Here is a 21,142-nt window from a genome sequence, read left to right as displayed (position 1 = left end):
GGCAAAATGGAGTTTTGAAGCGATGGGGGAAAGAAGAAGGCAAAATTTAGTTTTGAAGCGATGGGGGAAAGAAGAAGGCATAATGGAGTTGTGAACATTTACCTGGAAAACGGTGAGAATAGCGGCTGGAAATGTATCGAAGTTTGTTGTCGGTGTCTCATCTTCAAAATTAAACCTAGAATGGAGGACACACACCGATTATTAAAATGTTAATAGCTTCCCGAAGCCGTGACGGAACATTTATGGTGTAAAAAATAGAGATAGACCGATTCTTCCTCACAGTTAGGCAATTAGACACCAGTAGAAACGTACGGGTCTTTAACTCTGAGAGTACACTCTTAGACTTATGGGGTCCCGTGGCCTAATATGCAAACCAAACTGGGGGTCCTTAAAATGAGTTGAGAATCAGTTTGAGAATAACTGGTTTAAAAAAGAATGGGGGTAGACAGATTCCTCACAATAAAGCTTGCACAGACAAGATTTATCTGCATACAGCTGCATACTATGTTTGACAGAGTGTCTAGTCTCTATGACCTTAGTGCTGATCAGCCTGTTTACTCTCCTCAAATGGATGTATTGTGCTAATGCTGACATATTGTATCTCTGACTGTCTATCTACAGGGACCTAATTACATCTCTCCACAATGTGAGGGATGCAGATAGAGGGGATTCTCACAGCCAAATTAATGTCCTGCACCTTCCAAAAGTCCTTGGTTAGCTATTAATTAGTCGGTATCTCATTAGTATACCTACACTGTGCAGATGCTACCGTATTTCTTTTATCCACTAAAAAGTACAGTGTCGCACCTTGCGAAATGAGTCATTGTAGAGAGCATTTTGGTCTTGTTGAAAAGAGCAAAAAGATCAATTGTCCTGCTCTGTGCATTCAATACATATTTTAGCCTGTTAATTGAACTATTTTATCTCCTCAAATGCAATGATAGAGTTGTCCAAGCTGGCACAGTGAGCCTGGCATGGTTTTGGTTTTTAGTTATCTACAATAAGCCCTATTCATCCACCGGGACTGCACACCTGAGCTCTGACGAGGGTTTTGGCGGGACTACCCTCTTTCTTTGGTGTGTCGCCCAGATGGCGCCTAATCCCAAACCTTTAACGTCACAAAAACTATGCCTAAACCTAACCTCACAAACACTATGCCTGATCCTAACCTTAACCCTAACCCTAACCTCACAGAAACTATGCCTAAACCTAACCTCAAATTCACATCCACCTCGGCGAAACACCAGGAAAAGATAGGGTCCGGGTTTCGGCAGCAGTGAACAGCTTGGAGTGGACAGGCTGGCCCTGACCGGGTTAACAAGGCACATCAACTATAGTCTGGGACACAGCCAGGAGGAGTGCACAGCTAATAGAATATGCATTTACAGCACTAAAGGACATTTCCACAATGTCTGATTATATAGGCTGCAGTAAAATCTCCCATTAACCTGGTATTATCACCGTGAACGGTGTATTTAGTCCACATGTCTAATTGATTTATATCTGCTGCTGTTTGCATGGGAGCGCCTCCTCAGGCTGGATGTGATGCAGTAAATGCAGCAAAATGTGAATGATGCGACTGACTGCGTACGTAGTGTGTGTACACACACAACTAGACAACAGTCTGTGCCAGCCCATGCAATAGTGTGTTTCAACAGATCTACAAGCTCACAACGATGTGAGCTTGTAGATCGGCTATTTTGCTACATTGCGTGACACTCTTGTACGATGAAGTACGGTACTGTAGAGCACTAGTAGAGGAGATACAAGGTTTCTGTCCCGACAGTAATGATATGCATTCCAGGCAAGCACACACAAGTCATCCACACACAATCACACATCCCAGCCATACACACATGCATACAGTCATATCGTTACTGTCAGGGCAGAAACTAATATTTTTTTCGTAAATTAACGCCCTACTTGGTCATGCTACAGCGTCACACAAAAGCGTCAAAAGTAGCGGATCCGCAAGCTTGTCGATTTGCTACTTTTGAATCCTGAAAAGTAACAGTTTTGACATACAGTATGAGTTTTTTTCCACCCGACAGACGATATATACATACCAGACAAACTCATGTACAGTCATACATAAATAAAAGCCAAACACTTTCTGTTCATAATGCTAAGGCAACACAGGGTCCACCCATGCTCTAGAGGGTAGCACGGGTCCGCCTGGGACCGAAGATCCGAGGCCCGAACTCGGGTCGGGGCCAAAATATTGACTTGTCCCTCGGGCACGGGTTGGATCAGTTCCAATTGCCACGGGTCGGATCCATTTGGAATGGATAGACCCGTATGGACCTGTGAGGACCCGACCACCAGCTTTGTATTATTATTATATGAATCTATTTAACCTTGTAATTAATTCGCTCCAAAATCCATATCGTCTGTTCTCGCATATTGAATGAGCCCCGTTTAACGTGAACAGCTGATTGAAACGCAGCCGATCTCAAGCACGCTGCACTGCTGCTGAAGTTGAACAACAATGGAGTTTTTTTTAGCAGGTGAAATGCAAACAAAAGCCACCGGGAAGATGCAAGTTGGAACGTCATCTGTGTGGAGCATGTTTATGGACATAATCTGCGGGGACGGGCGGTATAAAGTCTGTCTGCAACACAGAGCAGAACGTCTGTCTGTCAGGTATCTGATGCTTGATGAAGGTCCGAGCGACCGAAACGTTGCATCTTAAATAAATGTCTTTGTAAGTGAAGATAAGTGTGCACTGTGCAGGACTCTCCCTCTTCCCTATTTCTTCTAAATTTGAGCGAGGCACACGCCATGGTACAGTGCATCTCTGCCTAGTTTAAGCAAGACATGTTTCTTTGCACCCTAATTGGATGCAGTGAAGTCTCATGAACAAGTCAGCGGTTTTGCATTTAAATTGATTTTTAATGCTGTTCGTAACAAACGGCCAAGCCCGGAGTTACTAGTAGGTCATGGAATCAATAATGCATATCGTCACTGTCAGGCTAGCCTCGATCTCCAGGCTTTTATTGTTTAGTTTTGCTAAAAAATAAAAGCCTGGAGGAGGAGCGCGTACCCGGAGCGCGTACCCTCGGTGTACCCGGTATAGAAAGTGTTTCATTTCCCCAACCAACCAGAGTGCAGTGGGCGTCGCTCGTAATGTTGTGTTAACGGGGCGGGGGTTGACGGACAGATCGGTGAACCAATGGGATCAGGCGCAATCTCTCCGCGACTCTATACACCCGCCCCTCTATACACGAAAACAGGAGCGCTAGTCCTACTGTCAGGCTGAAAGCTTGTATCTCCAGCTTTAGACTCCCCCCCCCTCATAAATGAATGAATGAGTTTTACACCGTTCTTTCTTCTCTTTTCTTTTCTTTTTGCCATTTCCTGAAAAGTGAACTGTTTTGGAAAGTCTTTCCATGTGTATACTCAGAGTTAAATGAACACTGAGAATTCTACACTGTAGATTGGGGTCCCAGAGATAAAACAAATGGGGGTCTGTGGTGTAACGCATATAAACTCGGGGTCCTTGAAGTGAAAAAGGTTGAGAATCACTGCAATAGGACAAAGAGCTGAAAGTGTCCACTCACTGGCCGCCAAACAGCTGCATGCCCAACAGAGCAAACACCACGATGAAGAGGAAGAGGAGGAAGAGCAGGCTGATGATGGACTTCATGGAGTTGAGCAGGGAAACCACCAGGTTCCTCAGAGAGTTCCAGTACCTGCAGAGACATATGAAAGCACACGCAGTGCAAGAATAGCTGCAGTGAGTACAGCTACACAATAGGCTGGCTCACTAGTCTCACACATCCACAAACAAACACGTCTTGCACACAAACAAGTGTGTGGGGCTGGTTATTTTTCTAAGGATTACTTTTTCCGATTAATCGCTGAAACCCACACACTGCAGACACTGCGCTCATTACTCACTTGGTGACTTTGAATATTCTGAGGAGTCGAAGGGCCCTCAAGACGCTGATCCCAAATGAGGCCCCTGGTTTGATGGCTGCCCAGATCACCTCAAAAATACTGCCGATTATCACCTGCAAAACACAATTTGCAACTTACAATTGATTTAGCAGAAGCTCAAGTGTTTATTGAACTCTAGTCAATAAAGAGGTCAAATCACCTAAAAGGCAGAGTGCAGAGAGAAGCAGGATACAAAAGACTAGGATAATAAATTAACATAGCTTCTATCGAAACTTAGCTTCTATGGTGCTTTTTACGCCCCCTTTTCTCCCCAATTTAGTCGTTATGCCAATTAATTCCTCCCCACACACATTTCTGTGTCGTCACTGCTGTTGTATCCTACTGACTCGTCTGCCAGTGAGGAGCCCTCACCGGGAGGACGAAGAGCCTTCGTCCTACTCCTCCCGCCCAACACTCCCTGCTGACAGGTGCTGTACCGTAGGATTACTTGTAGTGACTATTATCACCCTCCCCACCCGGCTCCCCTCCCCCGAACACGGGCCAATTGCGTTCGTGTAGACGCTCGACAAAGCCGGATGCACCGCGGTGGATTCAAACCCGCAACCTCCACGGTGGTGGGCAGGCTCTTTACCACTGCGCCCCAAAAAACACATTCTGAACATAATCCCATTCTCAACACAAGCTACTGAACTCAGTGTTCTTTCACGTTTTCCATTTAAACTTCCATACTTTTTCAAGGCGTAAATCCCTGAACAGGATTAGAATATTTTGGCAGGTATTCAATGGAGATGCACTGTGGTGACTAGACCAGTGGTTCTCAAACTTTTTCGTGCCAAGGACCCCTAAATTGACATGTATGTGGCCGTGGACCCCCACCTGAAAATATGCTGTGCCAGGGACCCCCAGAAGCAAAGATTTGAGTTTAAAATGTTTGCCTAAAAAATATACATATTCAAAAATGTGCACACATTTTCACGATTTTTCAAAAATAGCAGATCTACAAGCTCATAGCGCGGCACTCGGTGCCGCGCTATGAGCTTGTAGATCTGCTATTTTTAAGCCAAAGTATAAAAGGTAAAAACTATTGTGACGCTATATTAACACATTTTGCTGGGGACCCCCTGGAACCCCCCCAAGGACCCCTGGGGGTCCCCGGACTCCACTTTGAGACCCAACGTGTGCCTGTAAACTAAGTGGGCCATAATAAGGTTCTGTAACTTCTACACAGCTCAAGATGACTATCCAACACAAACGTAACACAAGTGACAAGTCTATAAATACATAACGTTTTTAGTCATGAGTAATAACCAGTTAAACCCTATATACTTCCCCAGGGGTCTGTAATTGGTCCCCTCCGTTTTTTCCTTTACACCAAAACATGCCAACGAAAATAGCCGACCTAAATCTTATAGATCTGTTATTTCCGTTGAATATTCGCCTCTTTCTGACAATTGTTCACCTAGAATAAGGATGCTAGGGTTTAAGTGAAACACAATTTCCCTCCTGATTAAAATACTTTTGAAGTTTAAAAAAAGGCATTTATTACCCAGTCCGGACAGAACAAACCAATTCATATCATACTAGTCCGTGACACAGCAACAGCAGCAACGCCCTTCTGTGCTGTGCTTCACTTTGGCCCTGAACAACTTACTCCAAAGTCAAAGCAGTTGAAGGAAGAGTGGAAGTAGTGCCTGGGTCCAAGGCCATACATTTTCATGGACATCTCAGTCAGAAACAAGCCCAGGAATACAAACTCGGCTAGATCTGTGCAGGGAGGGAACAGAGAAAACAGAGAAAACAGATCAATGCCCCCACTCACACAGGAGCTCCCCGATGACTCCCACTGTTTAATAGAGCTGGTCTCTCTTGCCTGGCCGTTCAACTGTGGAGAACATCAAATACACAGAGATAAAGTCTTTGTTTGGGGACAAACTAGTTCTGGGCGATATGACTTCAAATCACAATTATTAAAAACTTTTGCCTGGATTAGAACAAATTTGTGTCGATTCATTGATACATAAGAAATAAATAAGAAAATAGTATTAATCGATTATTCGATTAAACTACATTAACCTACACGATTAAGTCGGTTATTGGTTCTACGTTTTGATGGCAATATATGTTTGGTTAATTGCCCAGGCCTAGGAGGACAAACAGTTTTTGGTGCACAGGGTGCATGGTTCTCCCATGAATGTGTGTTCCGTGTACGTGTGAAATGTATGTTTGCACATTAAGCATATGTGCATATTTGTTCAATCTACATTAACGCATCAACATTCACATTTCATTTATTATGCTCCACACAAATGGAACAAACTTCAGGACTCTCTGAAACTGGTGCGATTGGTCTCAATAGAGACATTTAGGGTGCTTCTTGAGGACACACTACATAGTGACTGCACCTGTTGTAACACTATATTCATTTGCATCTGTGACGGTGTAATGTGATTAAAATATTTGTTATTATTCTTCATTATGTATGTGTTTTATATGCTGTTATCAGGGTGTCCTTTAAAAAGAGAGCTTGCTCTCAATGGGGTTCCCTGAATAAATAAAGGAAAAAGAAAAGAAGACACATGTGCACATAGGCTTTGTTCAGGCTGAAGGCAAATCTGGTCAGAGTGCCCCTGACTGGGATATCTTTAGAAATCAGATTTTCATCACATTTCAAACCACCTAGTAATGTGTCAAATCAAGTTTCCATGTGTTTTTCTTGTTTTTTTTTTGCTGTTCAGAGATTGATCAATCCAATCTGATTCTAATCTGGATAGCCTAATTGGATTTGGGCTGGCTAAAGTAATGGTCTGCACATAATACAGTACACCATTACTGACAGGTGTATCACTAGCCTGGGATCAATACCATTTTCGGATTTCTGATCCGGTCGGAGCGGAAAAAACTTTACGTCATCAGGCGGCCGGAACCACCGGTGCCGTGAACCTCCAAATTGATTCCCCTAGTTTAAAATTGGTTTAAATTGGTATGATCGTTTCGCTTCTTTTGGTGTAATAATCGTTTGGTATGTTCATCTTTTACTTGTACCACGACTAGCGAGAATAAACTAATTGATTCGCATTACGTGGGGAACAAAAACAATGCGACACTACCCGGAACCAACCACCGGAACCAACACTTTTGTCTCCTTTTTTTTCTAAACCGGATCACGAAGACCAGGCTTTCCGCCGCGGTGGAAAGTCTGGTGATTTCGAGGTTAGTGCATCACAGGTACTCACAAAGTGCATAGGTGAGCCATTCAGGTTGGTCATAGTGCACGATGGCCACGCACAGCGTGTTGAGGCCCACCAGACACAGCACCGTCCAGTAGAAGCTCTGAGCCTTGACCAGGCGACGGATGGTGAAGCGGAGCCTCTTCTCCTTCCTCTTGAAGTAGGACGAGTTGTCGTTCTTGCTGCCCTTCGCGCTGGCACGGGTGAACGGAGACCCTGGGGGGGCAGTTGGGAGAAACGCGCCAAAACTGGCGATAAAGTTACGGAGTTCAAACCGAAAAGCACTCATTAAGACTTACAGTGTAGCAACGATTCCCAACCTGTAGGCTGTGAGGGTATTGAAGGGGGCCCCCAATCAGTGTTGCCAGATTCTGTGAGAGAAACAAGCAACCAGGTCTAGGAAAAACAAGCCCAAAAGAAGCGACTATGGGCCACATGAGCACTTTAAACATATACATCAGCTATTTGAAAATAGCAAATCTACAAGCTCACAACGCGTCGCATCGCAACGTGTTGTGAGCTTGCAGATCTGCTATTTTCAAATAAAATCTTGGGAGGAAATTATAATAAGCAGACCTGGCAACACTGCCCCCAATAACTGGCAAAAAACTAAATGTTTATGATAATATAACAATAATGAATCACTGTGATACAGATAAATAGGAACTAGGTTAGTTCCATTGATCCAAGAGGATCATTAAAGTTAAGTGATCATTAAAATAAACGCACACAGACCACAAACACTTTCGAGATGTTCAAATGGGCCCTGATCCACCAAAAGTTTGGGAACAGCTGAATTATGGAAAGTGAGACCATTAAGACGTACTGTAGTGATATCTACTCTTATCAAAAATGACACCGGCTATTACTGGCATGAGAATCTTCCAAAATCCTTGCTACCACAAAAGCTAAATTAATTAGAGTAGTTTTTAAATGATCACTACTACAGATGGCGATGTAGCAGGGTTCTGTATTTTTTAATCAGAGGTCAGTTACTTTGCTGCAGAGGATTAATAACTAAGGAGCACAGCTGCAGGAGGAATAGATCAAATGAGATATAATTTACTCATTAATTCTCTGCACAAGGTTTTTCATATTGTGATTAGCTTTGCCCATCATGTCACTGCAGCCAAAGTTAAGCCCTTGGCATCACGAGATCACTATCTTTCTCTCTCTCTTTACTTCTCCCCTTCTCTTTCTCTCTCTCTCTCTGCTTCTCTCCCTCTCTCTCTCTCTGCTTCCTCTCTCTGCTTCTCCCCTCTCTCTCTGTACTTCTCCCACTCTCTCTCTCTCTGCTTCTCTTTCTCTCTCTCTCTCTGCTTCTCTCTCTCTCTGTACTTCTCCCGCTCTCTCTCTCGCTCTCTGCTTCTCTTTCTCTCTCTCTCTGCTTCTCTCTCTCTCTCTCTCTCTCTTTTTTCTCTGCTTCTCTCTCTCTCTCTCTGCTTCTCTCTCTCTCTCTTTATCTCTTTATCTCTTTATCTCTCTCTCTCTCTCTCTCTCTCTCTCTCTCTCTCTCTCTCTCTCTCTCTCTCTCTCTCTCTCTCTCTCTCTCTCTCTCTCTCTCTCTCTCTCTCTCTCTCTCTCTCTCTCTCTCTCTCTCTCTCTCTGTGCTTCTCTTTGTCTCTCTCTCTCTCTCTCTCCCTCTCTTTAGTTCCACTCCCCCCACCCTCCCACTCACACTATATTAGACCTTCTGTAACTTAAATTAAGCCCCAAAATGTCTGGTGGGGGCTGGACGAAAAGGGAAAGGTGAAAAATGGTTCTATTAGCGCGTCGTTAGTCCTCCAGGAAGACTAGTGGGATAATCATTTTGGAGGCTATTTTAATCCACACATCTGACTCCCATCAACGCCCACAAACTCACTACCCAGACTAACCTGCCCTTTGTCTTTCCTCTCTGTCTGTCTGTCTGTCTGTCTTCAGCAGGGGTGTATAGTGCTACTTTTCAGGGGAGCGCGTCTATACCACTTTTCTGCCTCCACACCAAATCTCTTCGCCAAAAATAGCCGATCTACAAGCTCACAACGTGACGCGTTGTGAGCTTGTATGTCCACCACTGCTGCCCTCTATCTCAGCTCTCCTCTGTCTGTAAAGCCATCCATCAATCTCTCCGATCCTTTTGTAAAATCTTTTAATCAAACACACGGTCCAGCTCTTCTCCAGATGCCAAAAAATCCAACCTCCATCTTATTGGAGGGTGCAGCAGGGCAGATCTAATTGTACTCTATTAATAACCAGCGATGGAGCCGGGCTGAGAGGTTATGTCTGGACCAGAGACAGACAGAGACAGGTCCCTGACGCAGCTCTCTGCTGTGTAATCAATCACTTTTTTTCCCCAGTCAATGTAAGGCAATTTAAGCAGAAAACTCAAGTCCATGGTAACACTTTGTTTGATGTACAGTACATTGATACAATGTTAATTTTGTCGACTAAAACTAAGACTATCTTTTTCCACTGACAAAACCTAATTAAAAACTAACCTTTGATGACATAAACTATGACTAAATACAGTATATTGACAATTTCTTCAACAAATAAAAACTAGGTAGGGACTAGTGGAGAAGAGATCCAGTAGAACTAAGACAAGTCATTTTATGTTGGGTTGCGCCCGGGTGTTGCGCTCTGAAAATAGCAGATCTACAAGCTCACAACGCATGGCAGTGCGACACGTTGTGAGCTTGTAGATCTGCTATTTTCAGCATGCAACCAAGTGTAAAATCAGGCATTACAACGCCATCAAGGCCTGCCAAAATACATTTTAGTCGACTAAATCTTATGATATTTAGTCGAATAAAACTAGACTAAAACTAAAGCATTTCAGATGACTAAAATATGACTAAAACTAAATTTAATTTTATTCAAAAGACTATATGACTATAACCAAATCAAAATTAGCTGTCAAAATTAACACTGCATTGATAGACATAATAATGATAACATAAAAGCTGTCCTAAAAAATGAAAAACCATAGGCTAGAAATAGAATAAAATAAAACACAGTCTAGTTGGGAGTCTAGTTCTGTTCTCCTCACCAACAGATGAGATGTCGGTGAAGTGGTCGTCACCTTCCTCTGCATTGATGAGGTCGTTCTTACTTTTCTTGCTTCTCTTCAACACTGGAAATACATGAATACAACTAGATTAGAATCATATATAACACCAGTTAAAAGCAGATCCTATTATTCTTATGATTTCTTTAGTTTTCGATAATTTCATAAAATAATAGTATCCCTATTTTGGGTATGTGATTATAGGAGAAATGTTTCAAGCAATTTAAAAAATGTACAAAAATAAGTGAATGTGACGTGTTGTGAGCTTGTTTTCTGTTTTCAAAATGTGTGCATTATATAAAAACAAATGAAACATAAAAAACTGTCTTTGCTACTCGATTATTAGATTAATCGCAAAGAAAATAATCGATAGTTGCAGGCCTACTAGGCTGCACTAGCGCTCCTGTTTTCGTGTATAGAGGGGCGGGTGTATAGAGTCGCGGAGAGATTGCGCCTGATCCCATTGGTTCACCGATCTGTCCGTCAACCCCCGCCCCGTTAACACAACATTACGAGCGACGCCCACTGCACTCTGGTTGGTTGGGGAAATGAAACACTTCCTATACCGGGTACACCGACACGCTCCTCCTCCAGGCTTTTATTTTTTAGCTAAACTAAACAATAAAAGCCTGGAGATCGAGGCTACAGGCCCACTAACTAGCTCTACAACCCCAGTAGTGCACACAGTAGGTCTCCTATAGCATTGGTTCTCAAAGTGGGGTCCGGGGACCCCCAGGGGTCCTTGGGGTGGTTCCAGGGGGTCCCCAGCAAAATGTGTTAATATAGCATCACAATAATTTTAACCTTTATTACTTTGGATATTAAAAAAATAGCAGATATATATACAAGCTCATAGCGCGCCACCGAGTGCCACGCTATGAGCTTGTAGATCTGCTATTTATTTTAAATCGTGAAAATGTATGCAAACCTTTGAATACATATTTTTTTAAGCGAACATTTGTAACTCAAATCTTTGCTTCTGGGGGTCCCTGGAACAACATATTTGAGATGGGGGTCCGCGGCCAAATACATATCATTTTGGGGGTCCTTGACATGAAAAAGTTTGAGAACCACTGTCCTATAGGACCCATTCCAGCTCTTCGTCGCTGTCGGGTGGAAATAACCTTGTATGTCTAAAACCGAGCTTGTGGATGTGCTATTTTCACTACTTTTGTGTGACGCTCTTGTAATGTATGCTGTTACGAAAAGAAAAACCATCAAATGTTGAAATATGGAGAAATACGAGGTTTCTGCCCCAACAGCAGCGTCTTGTTAACTCTGCACAGAGAAACAAAGCCGGAGTGAAGGGCTCTCACACGCCCACGCTCCCTGTAAACTGTGCCGCGCCTCACTCTCTGTGCTCCATCCTAATCTCATTACGCCACCACCCTGACACCCCCCCAGGCTTCAATTATACTCTATGGATGTTGCACTCCGGTGTCGCCGTGCACTCACTGGAGAAGAGCTGATCTACAAGCTCACAACGTGTCGCATCGCAATCCGTTGTGAGCCTGTTAGATCTAGCTATTTTCGGTGGGCAACGAACGACGTACTGTATGAATCAGGCGTAAGAACTGCTGGTTCACCCCAGGCCACGCTATACCGCTGAGAGGCAGTGACTCCTTCAGAAGAGAAGTGTGGGTCATCCACACACACACAAATATTTATACTGTACAGATACACATACGGACTCACATACTCACACTTATAATTAAAATATAATTATGTACATTTATATCATAAATATAACAAAACGTTCTGCATAACTAGTCGCTTTGGATAAAAGCGTCTGCTAAATGACTGTAATGTAATATATTATATTGTCGCTGTCGGGCGCAAACCTCCTATCTCCGTTTTTTTTTCTTTTTCTTTAAAGTAATACTAGGTAACGTTTTCAACAAAACTAAAGTTAAATTGTATATCTTTTGCGAGTGGCAAAAGTTTCACAACACCCACTCCGTGAATTTCACCCCCGGAAGCCTTTTATTTATATATTTTCTATTGAACGTGTACGGGGGGGACTTTCCCGGGAAAATGACGTTCCTGGCCAACGTCATGACGTCGTGGCCGACGTCCTCAGGAACTACCGCAACGGTTTCCTGTTTGGCCAGGAACTACCGCGCTATTAACAAAAAGGAACCTCACGCTGATTTTAAGATAATGTAGGATTGGAAGATCGAAAAAGAACAGAAAAAGAAAGCACAGCTCATGGTAACTAATGCTCCACTGGCTAAGAGAAACGATCCGTAGATAGTATAAAACAATTAAAAGATCGCTTTTTGAAACGCTTCCGGCTTCCGGTGAAAACGAATGGAATTCTGGGTAATCGAGGACTAGGGAAATTGTATGCAGTGACGGTAGTGACCAGCAGAGGTTGCTAAAAATCGTTATTTGTGATTCTGCATTGTACAACTTTAATAAATCAGTGCTATTGAACACCCTTTACGTCTGTGTGTGGGTTTTAGAAATATTGAACCAAGGAAAAGTATTAAAGAGATATTTCACTTTCAAATAAAATAAACATGAAAAGAAATAAATGAAAAAGTAAAAATCACTGCCCCCTCACGCATTAGAACTTCTAATGCGTGAGGGGGCCGCGATTTTTCCATAACTTTTTTATATTCTTTTAACGTTTATTTTATTTGAAAGTGAAATATCCCTTTAACTGCTAACCACCACCATTCCTTTCTACGTCCCTGAGTGGACTTTGATCAGCTGTTGTACACTTTCTCAGTCCTCACCCGAGGTGTTGTGTTTCCTCCGGTACCAGGCTCCATCCATTGGAGGTTTCTCCTCTGCATTCTTGTCCTCCTCTGCCAGCATCACCTCCTCTGAAACACAAGTACCACACTGTGGTCAAACATTTCTAGCAACGTTTATCACTATTTTGTTTTATCTGCAAGCCTGCCAAGACGAAACCTCTCGATAGCGGCTTTCTTTTGAAATTTGCTCAAGCGCCAAAGAACACGAGCTTTGGTGTAAAAGTATAGATTATATTTCATCGCGCGGTGGACGGTGTCACTCGGCGAACAGAGCAGATTTACATGCAGCTTGAGAATCTGTTATTTCTGATGAGCAACACCGTCGTGGGATGGAGTTTAAATAGGCTTAACACCCATACAGGCTCTCCTTGAACATGCCTCTGTGTGAGGATCATGTCTTCGTACAAATAAGATACTATAGGCAGATGGGTGGGTTTTACTTCATCAGATTTATTCAGATACAGATAAGATAATCAGGTAAATTATCAGACACACCAGGAAAACCACAGTAATCTAATTTTCAACGACATCTCTGTGATTTCAAGTAATTAATTGCACAGCCCCGTTTTGGCAAAAATCATGTGTAATCTTGCAAGCACATACACGCTCATCTAATCACAAATTAATGCACCTGAATCTTAGCTTTATAATTATGAACCTCAAAGGCAATCAGTTAAAGGACATGAATTATAAAACAATATGCCTCAGTGCAAGGTTGAAACCCTTAATTGTTTCACCTTCATTTTCAACATAATAAACGTGTGATCCATCAAATTAATAGTGACACAATGGTCCAAAGGTTTTAGGGACTTGGCGCACAAGTCAAATTTGCATCGTGTCCAATGTTGTGTCCGTCAGCCAACTGTGTGTCCTTGTCATCATATAGCGATAAGATCAATGTATATGGCAGAGGTTCCCAGACTTTTCTGGACCAGGGCCCACCGTGAAAAACTCTAAAGTGTTGGGGCCCACCCACGTTAAGTGGTCAGATGGGTTAGGGTTAGGGTTAGGTTAAAGTGGGTTAAAGTTTGAGCACCACTGATATAGAAACATACGTTTTTCAGAAAACAGTTGAGATTTAGGAGAAATGTAGAATCGGCTTCAGGTCTCAATGGGTTAAGTGGTCAGATGGGTGGGGCTGTGTGCATTTTCAGAGCATCTTTATTTTAACCCATTAAAACCAGGAAAGCATCCGTGTCATTTTAGATTTTTGCATTGGCTATTCAAATATTGCAAATATAAAAGCTCACTTCATGCCCGCGCTGCGAGCTTGTACATCTGCTATTTTTTTTATTTGTTTGCAAAATCTTGAAAGTGTGAGAACTACCGATTTAGAAGGCATTTGTAGAATCGGCCTCAGGTCTGGGGTTAACGGGTTAATGATCAATCATCAATCATCGATTGTGTTCCGGCTTGGATCGAAGGAACTAATATAGAATACTTTACACTTCTATGTGTCGGTATCACAATGAAAACTTTTTTTTATATTAATGTTATATTATCAATCAAATTTTGTGTGTGTTTTTTTAACCAATATTTACTTGCAATATCCTCACGGCCTACCAATGGCCCCCGGCCCACAGGTTGGGAATCGCTGTTATACGGTGTTGCGACTTACTTGCCGACAAGAACTGATTTCAAGCCAACAATGACGTCCAGGCATTAGACACACAGGCATGAATCAGAATAGAAGGGGGTGTGGTCTGACCTGCTTTGCATATCCACTCCAGATAGCCGGTGAGCTCTCTCTCGATTTGCTGCTGTCTGCGTAGCTTCAGGAACTCCTGTCGCTTCTCCACCCGTTCCCTCTCCTTAGCAAACTCTCTGTGGAACACAAGCACAGAAACAGAACAAAACAATGAGACAAGCACAGGGACATGCACAGTCAAGAGACAGAACAAGCACAGAGACGTGCATATCATCAGATTTGACAAGTCCAATGACAAACACATCAGCCCCCGGAGCCATCAACTAAGGACTACTATACAGTATCTCTAGGTACTCAAATCTCTCTTTTTTTATCACTAGACTTTCTATCTTGGTGGAAGGTTTAACCACTTGACCCCTATTTGCGTCACTGTATGACAAATAGCAAAAAACAGCCTACAAGCTTGTAGATTTTGACTTTCTTTCCATTTGCCCCAAATGGTTATGCTATGGATTATGGATTAATATGGTTAAGGTTGAAGGTTGGCAATTAGATTTAGTGAAACAAGCAAGTGATGGAGTTGCCAATTTGAATCCCAGCAGATGTGATTATTACAGTATTATATGAGTGTGTTGCTGCAACAAGAGCATCACCGCCAAGCTAATCTGTGTTTGGTAAATGAAGGTAAACAAGACTGACATGAAATGTCATTTACAGTTTGGCTACCAATATAAAGAAAACAAGTGTGTGTGTGTGTGTGTGTGCGTGTGTGTGTGTGTGTGTGTGTGTGTGTGTGTGTGTGTGTGTGTGTGTGTGTGTGTGTGTGTGTGTGTGTGTGTGTGTGTGTGTGTGTGTGTGTGTGTGTGTGTTTGTGTGTGTGTGTGTGTGTGTGTGTGTGTGTGTAGGTAGGTGTGTAGGTTTGTAGGTGTCTGTCTGAGCACCGAGCAGTCAAACTAGGGTCCACCAGACTACGGCACCTTCACTGTTCTACCGCGGTTCTGGTGGCTTGGTTCAGAAAATGGAAAGCCATTGGCGACCCCTCATTGGCTGGCCTTTAGCCAATAGGGAGAAAGTAGCAAGAAAGTGACGACTAGTTGCAGCGTCTGTTTATTGACAGCTTTGCCAAGATGTAACAAAACAAAAAAAAACGTTTTGTTGACATATTAACAATTGATAATTTCGGGAAAAGCCACAATGAGGGGACCTCCTTAACCACTTGACCCCTAGTATCTCTATCCTGGGAAGAAAATTTGCCAAAAATAGGTGATTGGTGTAGAGGGGAAAAAAAGAGCTAACTCTACATGTATGTACAGAGCCAACTATATGTCATTGCAGGTTTACTAAGAATAGAGGGTTTCTGTGTGGATGTGGTTACAAAGGCTATGCTGTTTGTTTATCTCTCCTATATTCTCTGGGTGAGAGAAAGAGCCAGAATGTGGGTGTGGAACAAAAACACAGACAACACCAGAGCAAGAGAGGATTAAACAGGGGTGAGGGAGAGAATGAAGATATAGAGAGACAGACAAAGAGAGAGAGAGAGAGAGAGAGAGAGAGAGAGAGAGAGAGAGAGAGAGAGAGAGAGAGAGAGAGAGAGAGAGAGAGAGAGAGAGAGAGAGAGAGAGAGAGAGAGAGAGAGAGAGAGAGAGAGAAGGGTGTGGGTGAGAGATATAAAGAGAGAGAGATGGGGGGAAGGGAGAGAGAGAGAGACAGACAGACAGACAGACAGAGTCAGTGAGAGAGTTACAGAGAGACAGCAAGACAGAGACAGTGAGACAGCAAGACAGAGACAGTGAGACGGCAAGACAGCGAGACAGCAAGACAGAGACAGTGAGACGGCAAGACAGCGAGACACAAAGAGACAGAGAGACAGCAAGACAGACAGACAGACAGCCAGCCAGACAGCCAGACAGACAGACAGACAGACAGACAGACAGACAGACATGACAGACAGACAGACAGACAGACAGTGACAGACTGACAGTGACAGACTGACAGTGACAGACTGACAGTGACAGACTGACAGTGACAGACTGACAGACAGACAGACAGACAGACAGACAGACAGACAGACAGACAGACAGACAGACAGACAGACAGACAGAACAGACAGACAGACAGACAGTGACACATACATACAGACAGACAGACAGTGACAGTGACAGTGACAGACAGACAGACAGACAGACAGACAGACAGACAGACAGACAGACAGACAGACAGACAGACAGACAGACAGACAGACAGACAGACAGACAGACGGTGAGGATCAGTCCATGCTCAGTGATTGGTGGGTCTCCCCACACTGGACCAACCAGAGAAAGCTCTATCCTGCAATGCAGTGGCAGCCTGCCTGAGTGTGTGTGTGTGTGTGTGTGTCAGACGCGTTGCTAGGTCTCTACTAGGTTGTTTTTTTTTTGTTTTTTTTGGTTTAAGTATTTGTTTGGGGTTACAGTTAGGATTAGATATTTAGAGCATAGGTTGGGGGTTACGGTTAGAATTATGCTTGATTTATACATTATACATAGTTGAAATAGCAGATCTACAAGCTCACAACTTGTAGAAGTAGGGTATTCATTTACAAAAAAAAACACAAAAAGTTCAAATATGAAGATAAGAGGTTTCTGACCTACAGTACAGCGACAATAGATAGAGCACCATGAACCCCAGACAAGGCTAGGATATATGCTCTAGATATAACTAGAGCAGTGTTTTCAACCCTTTTCATATCAAGGTCCATTATTTATTCAGCATTTGAGCCACGGACCGACCGTTTGAGGAGATTTAGACTCTAAAACCCAAGACAATCCTAACCCAAGAATATTTTGTTATCGTTGGATAAGATTTTGTCCACAATTCCATGATGTGTTGATGTTGGTACCATAGGAGAGATAACAGGCAAACGTTGTTCAAAATAACAATTCTTCTACATTCTCTAATTGTGTTTCTTGTAATTTAAGTAATGCAGATGTTTAACAATAATTTAACTCTTGAGAGTGTAAAATGAAAACATTTGGTTTAATTTTACGCTCTCAAGAGTTAAAGATCTATAAGGGTTTATTTGGTTAACAACTATTCATCATTTAGCGGGCGACCACCTGGAACCCCCTCAAGGACCACTGGTGTCCCCGGACCACTGGTTGAGAACCACTGACTAGAGACTTATAGTATAGCTTATAATATTTACAGTACGTCGTTGCTGTCAGTTAAAGTTAAAAGTTAAGTTTAAAATTACACACAATTGTAAAATTATTGTGACACTATATTAACAAATTTTGCTGGGGACCCCCCTGGTACCCCTCAAGGACCCCTAGGGCTCCCTGGACCCCCACTTTGAGAACCAATGTAGTAGTGTACAGTAGTGACTATATATAGTAGTCGTGTCTGTAAGTAATAATATAAATAAATAAAGTGTATGTTTCTCTTGACAGATCTAAGAGCTGTGGGCTGGGACCCCCCGACTGAGCATGACTAGTGGATTGTGATGGGAAATCACACACACACACACACACATACACAACACACACACACACACACACACACACACCACACGACACACACACACACACACACACACACACACACACACACAACACACACTTCAAAACACAACGCTTGTGTAACACAAGCACACGTGCACAAATAAGTGCACGTGTCGTAGAGTTAGAGAAAGAGGGGCGAGTTGAAAGGGAGAGAGAGAGAGACTGAGAAAGTGACAGTGACAGAGAAGCAGAAGGCAAAGGATGAGAGAAGCAGTGGAAAGAATGACAGGGAGAGAGAGAGACACACACACACACACACAACACACACACCACACACACACACACACACACACACACACACACACACACACACCACACACACACACACACACAACACACACAACACACACACACACACACACACACACACACTCACACACACACACACACCCACACACACACAGATGAATTGCAAGGGACCAGTGGTGGAAAAAGTACTCCAATTACTTAAGTAAAAGTATCAATACTGCAATGTCTGTTCGGAATTCAAAAATTACTTGCGTAAAAGTACAAAACTATTGGTATCAAAATGGACTTTAAAGTACTTGTTATGCAGAAGGTCCCATTTCACAAGTTTTCAAATGTATAAAATCTTTTGAAAATAGGCAGCTCACAATGCGATGCATTGTGAGCTTGTAGATCGGCTATTTTCAAATGGCCGAAATGTATATAGGGTTGAAGGGGTTACTGTATGTTTTGTAACAATAATTAGAATCTACAAAGTAAGTTTTCAAATAATTGTAGTGGAGTAAAAAGTACAATATTTTCCTCTGAGATGTAGTGGAGTAGAAGTAAAAAGTACTGACAATTGGAAATACTCCAGTAAAGTAAAAATACCTTTTACTTAAGTACAGTACTTGAGTAAATGTACTTAGTTACTTTACACCACTGCAAGGGACTGGGAGAGAGAGAAGGACTGCTACAGAAGACAGACCGGGGATAAATCTCAGAGAGGGAGAAGTGGAGAGACAGAGAGAGAGAGAAATAGAAAGGGGGAGAGATAATTGATTGTTGAATTAATTATTAAAATGAATGTCTTGCTGCTTTGTCTTAAAAAAATTCCTGCCAATAAATGTTCGACTTGACTCGAAGGAGAGAGAAAGAGAATGAGAGAGAGGGGAATAGAGAGATAGAGCAAGGGAGAGAAAGAGAGAGAGAGAGAGAGAGAGAGAGAGAGAGAGAGAGAGAGAGAGAGAGAGAGAGAGAAAGAGAATGAGAGAGGGGAATAGAGAGATAGAGCGAGGGAGAGAAAGAGAGAGAAAGAGAAAGACAGTAAGATGGAGAGAAAGAGAGAGAGTGGGAGGGAGGGAGCAAAAGACAGAGATAGGGAGAAAGAACATAATCGTTGCTGTCGGGCAGAAACCTTGTATCACAGTATCTCCATATTTAAACTTTCGCAAATGAACGCCCTATTTCATCATACAAAAGTAGTGAAAATAGCCGATCTACAAGCTCACAACACGTTGCGATGCGATGCTAGCGAGTTATTTTCAGCTAGTGAGCAATTTTCTTTTGTTTATATAAAAAAATATATATAAAAGGAACAGCTTTGAACATACAAGGTTTCCACCAACACCAGCAATTTGTTTTAATGAATAAAATGAATAACGTCTCTGTCGGGTGGAAACCTCATTATGTCCAAAGCTGTTACTTTTCAGGATGCAAATAAAAAAATAGCAAAAGTAGCAGATCGACAAGCTCAAAACGCGTCGCTTCGCGCGGCGTTTCGAGCTTGTAGATCTACTACTTTTGATACCTTTGATGCTTTTGCGTGACGCTTGTAGTATGATCAAGAAGGGCATTAATTTACGAAAAAACACAAAAACATGGAGATAAGAGGTTTTTCCACCCGACAGCGAGGATATCTAAATTGGATGTGTACGCCTGGGGAGCCCAGCGCTCAGCATGGTGCAGCATCAGTCAGCCTCAGTCAGACTGCCAACTGACAGTTCATTCTACAAACACGCCATGTTTTCTGCATCTGAGGAAAAAACATCTCCAAACTAAGATCAGTTCTATCTACTCCAGATCTCAATAGAGTTGTTAATGCCCCCATTTCACCTCACTTTAATCCATTAAGACCGGGAACGCATCTGTGTCATTTTAAGATTTTTTTGGCTATTCAAAAATAGAAGATAAACAAGCTTGATTTTTGGAAAAAAAATCATGTAAATTTGTGCAAATCTTTGAATACATATTTTTTTAAGCGAACATTTGTAACTGTCAAATGTCTCAACAAATGTCTTAATTTTTCAGAAAACATATTGTTGCTATATCAGTGGTGTTCAAACCTTTTCTTGTCAAGGACCCCCAAAACTATATGTTTTTGGCCGCCGATCCCCATCAAAATATGTTGCTCCACTTTGAGCTTGTAGATCTGCTATCTTTTAATAGCCAAAGTATAAAAACAATGGTTATACCTAAAATCTAAAATGACACAGATGCATTCCCGGATTGAATGTGTTAACGCCCTCTACTCATGTCTCAGCCATGCTCCATACACAGCCTGCAGTGGGTACAGAATGATGCGGCTGCCAGGCTCATTACTGGAGGTACACAGAGACAGCAACATAACCTTGGTTTTAGATGCACTACACTGGCTGCCAGTCACTTTGAGAATTGTTTTTCAGATACTGTTGTTCACTTTTAAAGTTCTTCATGGTCTGGCACCTATAGCTGTGTTGTTAAAGCCTTATTGTTCCTGTCTGTAGCCTGAGGTCCTCTGTTGACCGGGCCTTTGCCCTCAGGCACCTACTGTAGACTCTGGAACAGCCTGACATTGGACTTCAGGCTTGCTAGCTCTATAAACATTTTAAAATCCCTTTTGAAAATAAATGTTCAGGTTTACAAAAAACCTGTTGCAATCCCCTAATCGCAGCAGCTTGGTGCATCTAACCTTATTGATGATTGTATAACGGCATTCCAGTGTTGCTGTCTTGTTAACTTTTATTAATTCTGGTCGTACAAATTCCCAGCTTAACTGTTTCCATTTTTGTAAAGCACTTTGTAACATTGTT

At 42.5% G+C, this 21,142-nt stretch overlaps 1 protein-coding gene across 1 annotated transcript in view; it reads right to left on the bottom strand.

Moving 5' to 3' along the window:
* cacna1ba (calcium channel, voltage-dependent, N type, alpha 1B subunit, a) overlaps nucleotides 1–21,142 on the bottom strand; it is a gene marked incomplete at both ends in the record, with an annotated part of 140,790 nt that overhangs the window by 61,438 nt on the left and 58,210 nt on the right. The window contains 8 exons of the mRNA XM_080433501.1: nucleotides 103–175; nucleotides 3,561–3,692; nucleotides 3,901–4,013; nucleotides 5,552–5,664; nucleotides 7,134–7,352; nucleotides 10,159–10,242; nucleotides 12,918–13,007; nucleotides 14,647–14,762. Of these exons, the coding sequence (XP_080289627.1) occupies nucleotides 103–175; nucleotides 3,561–3,692; nucleotides 3,901–4,013; nucleotides 5,552–5,664; nucleotides 7,134–7,352; nucleotides 10,159–10,242; nucleotides 12,918–13,007; nucleotides 14,647–14,762 (940 nt within the window). The remainder of the gene's footprint in view (nucleotides 1–102; nucleotides 176–3,560; nucleotides 3,693–3,900; nucleotides 4,014–5,551; nucleotides 5,665–7,133; nucleotides 7,353–10,158; nucleotides 10,243–12,917; nucleotides 13,008–14,646; nucleotides 14,763–21,142) is intronic.

Source organism: Gymnoscopelus braueri (assembly GCF_963280865.1).
Source record: "Gymnoscopelus braueri genome assembly, chromosome: 7".
Classification (NCBI taxonomy): Eukaryota; Metazoa; Chordata; class Actinopteri; order Myctophiformes; family Myctophidae; genus Gymnoscopelus; species Gymnoscopelus braueri.
The sequence above is the reverse complement of the archived record's forward strand: the minus strand, read 5'-3'. Positions and strand labels throughout refer to the sequence as shown.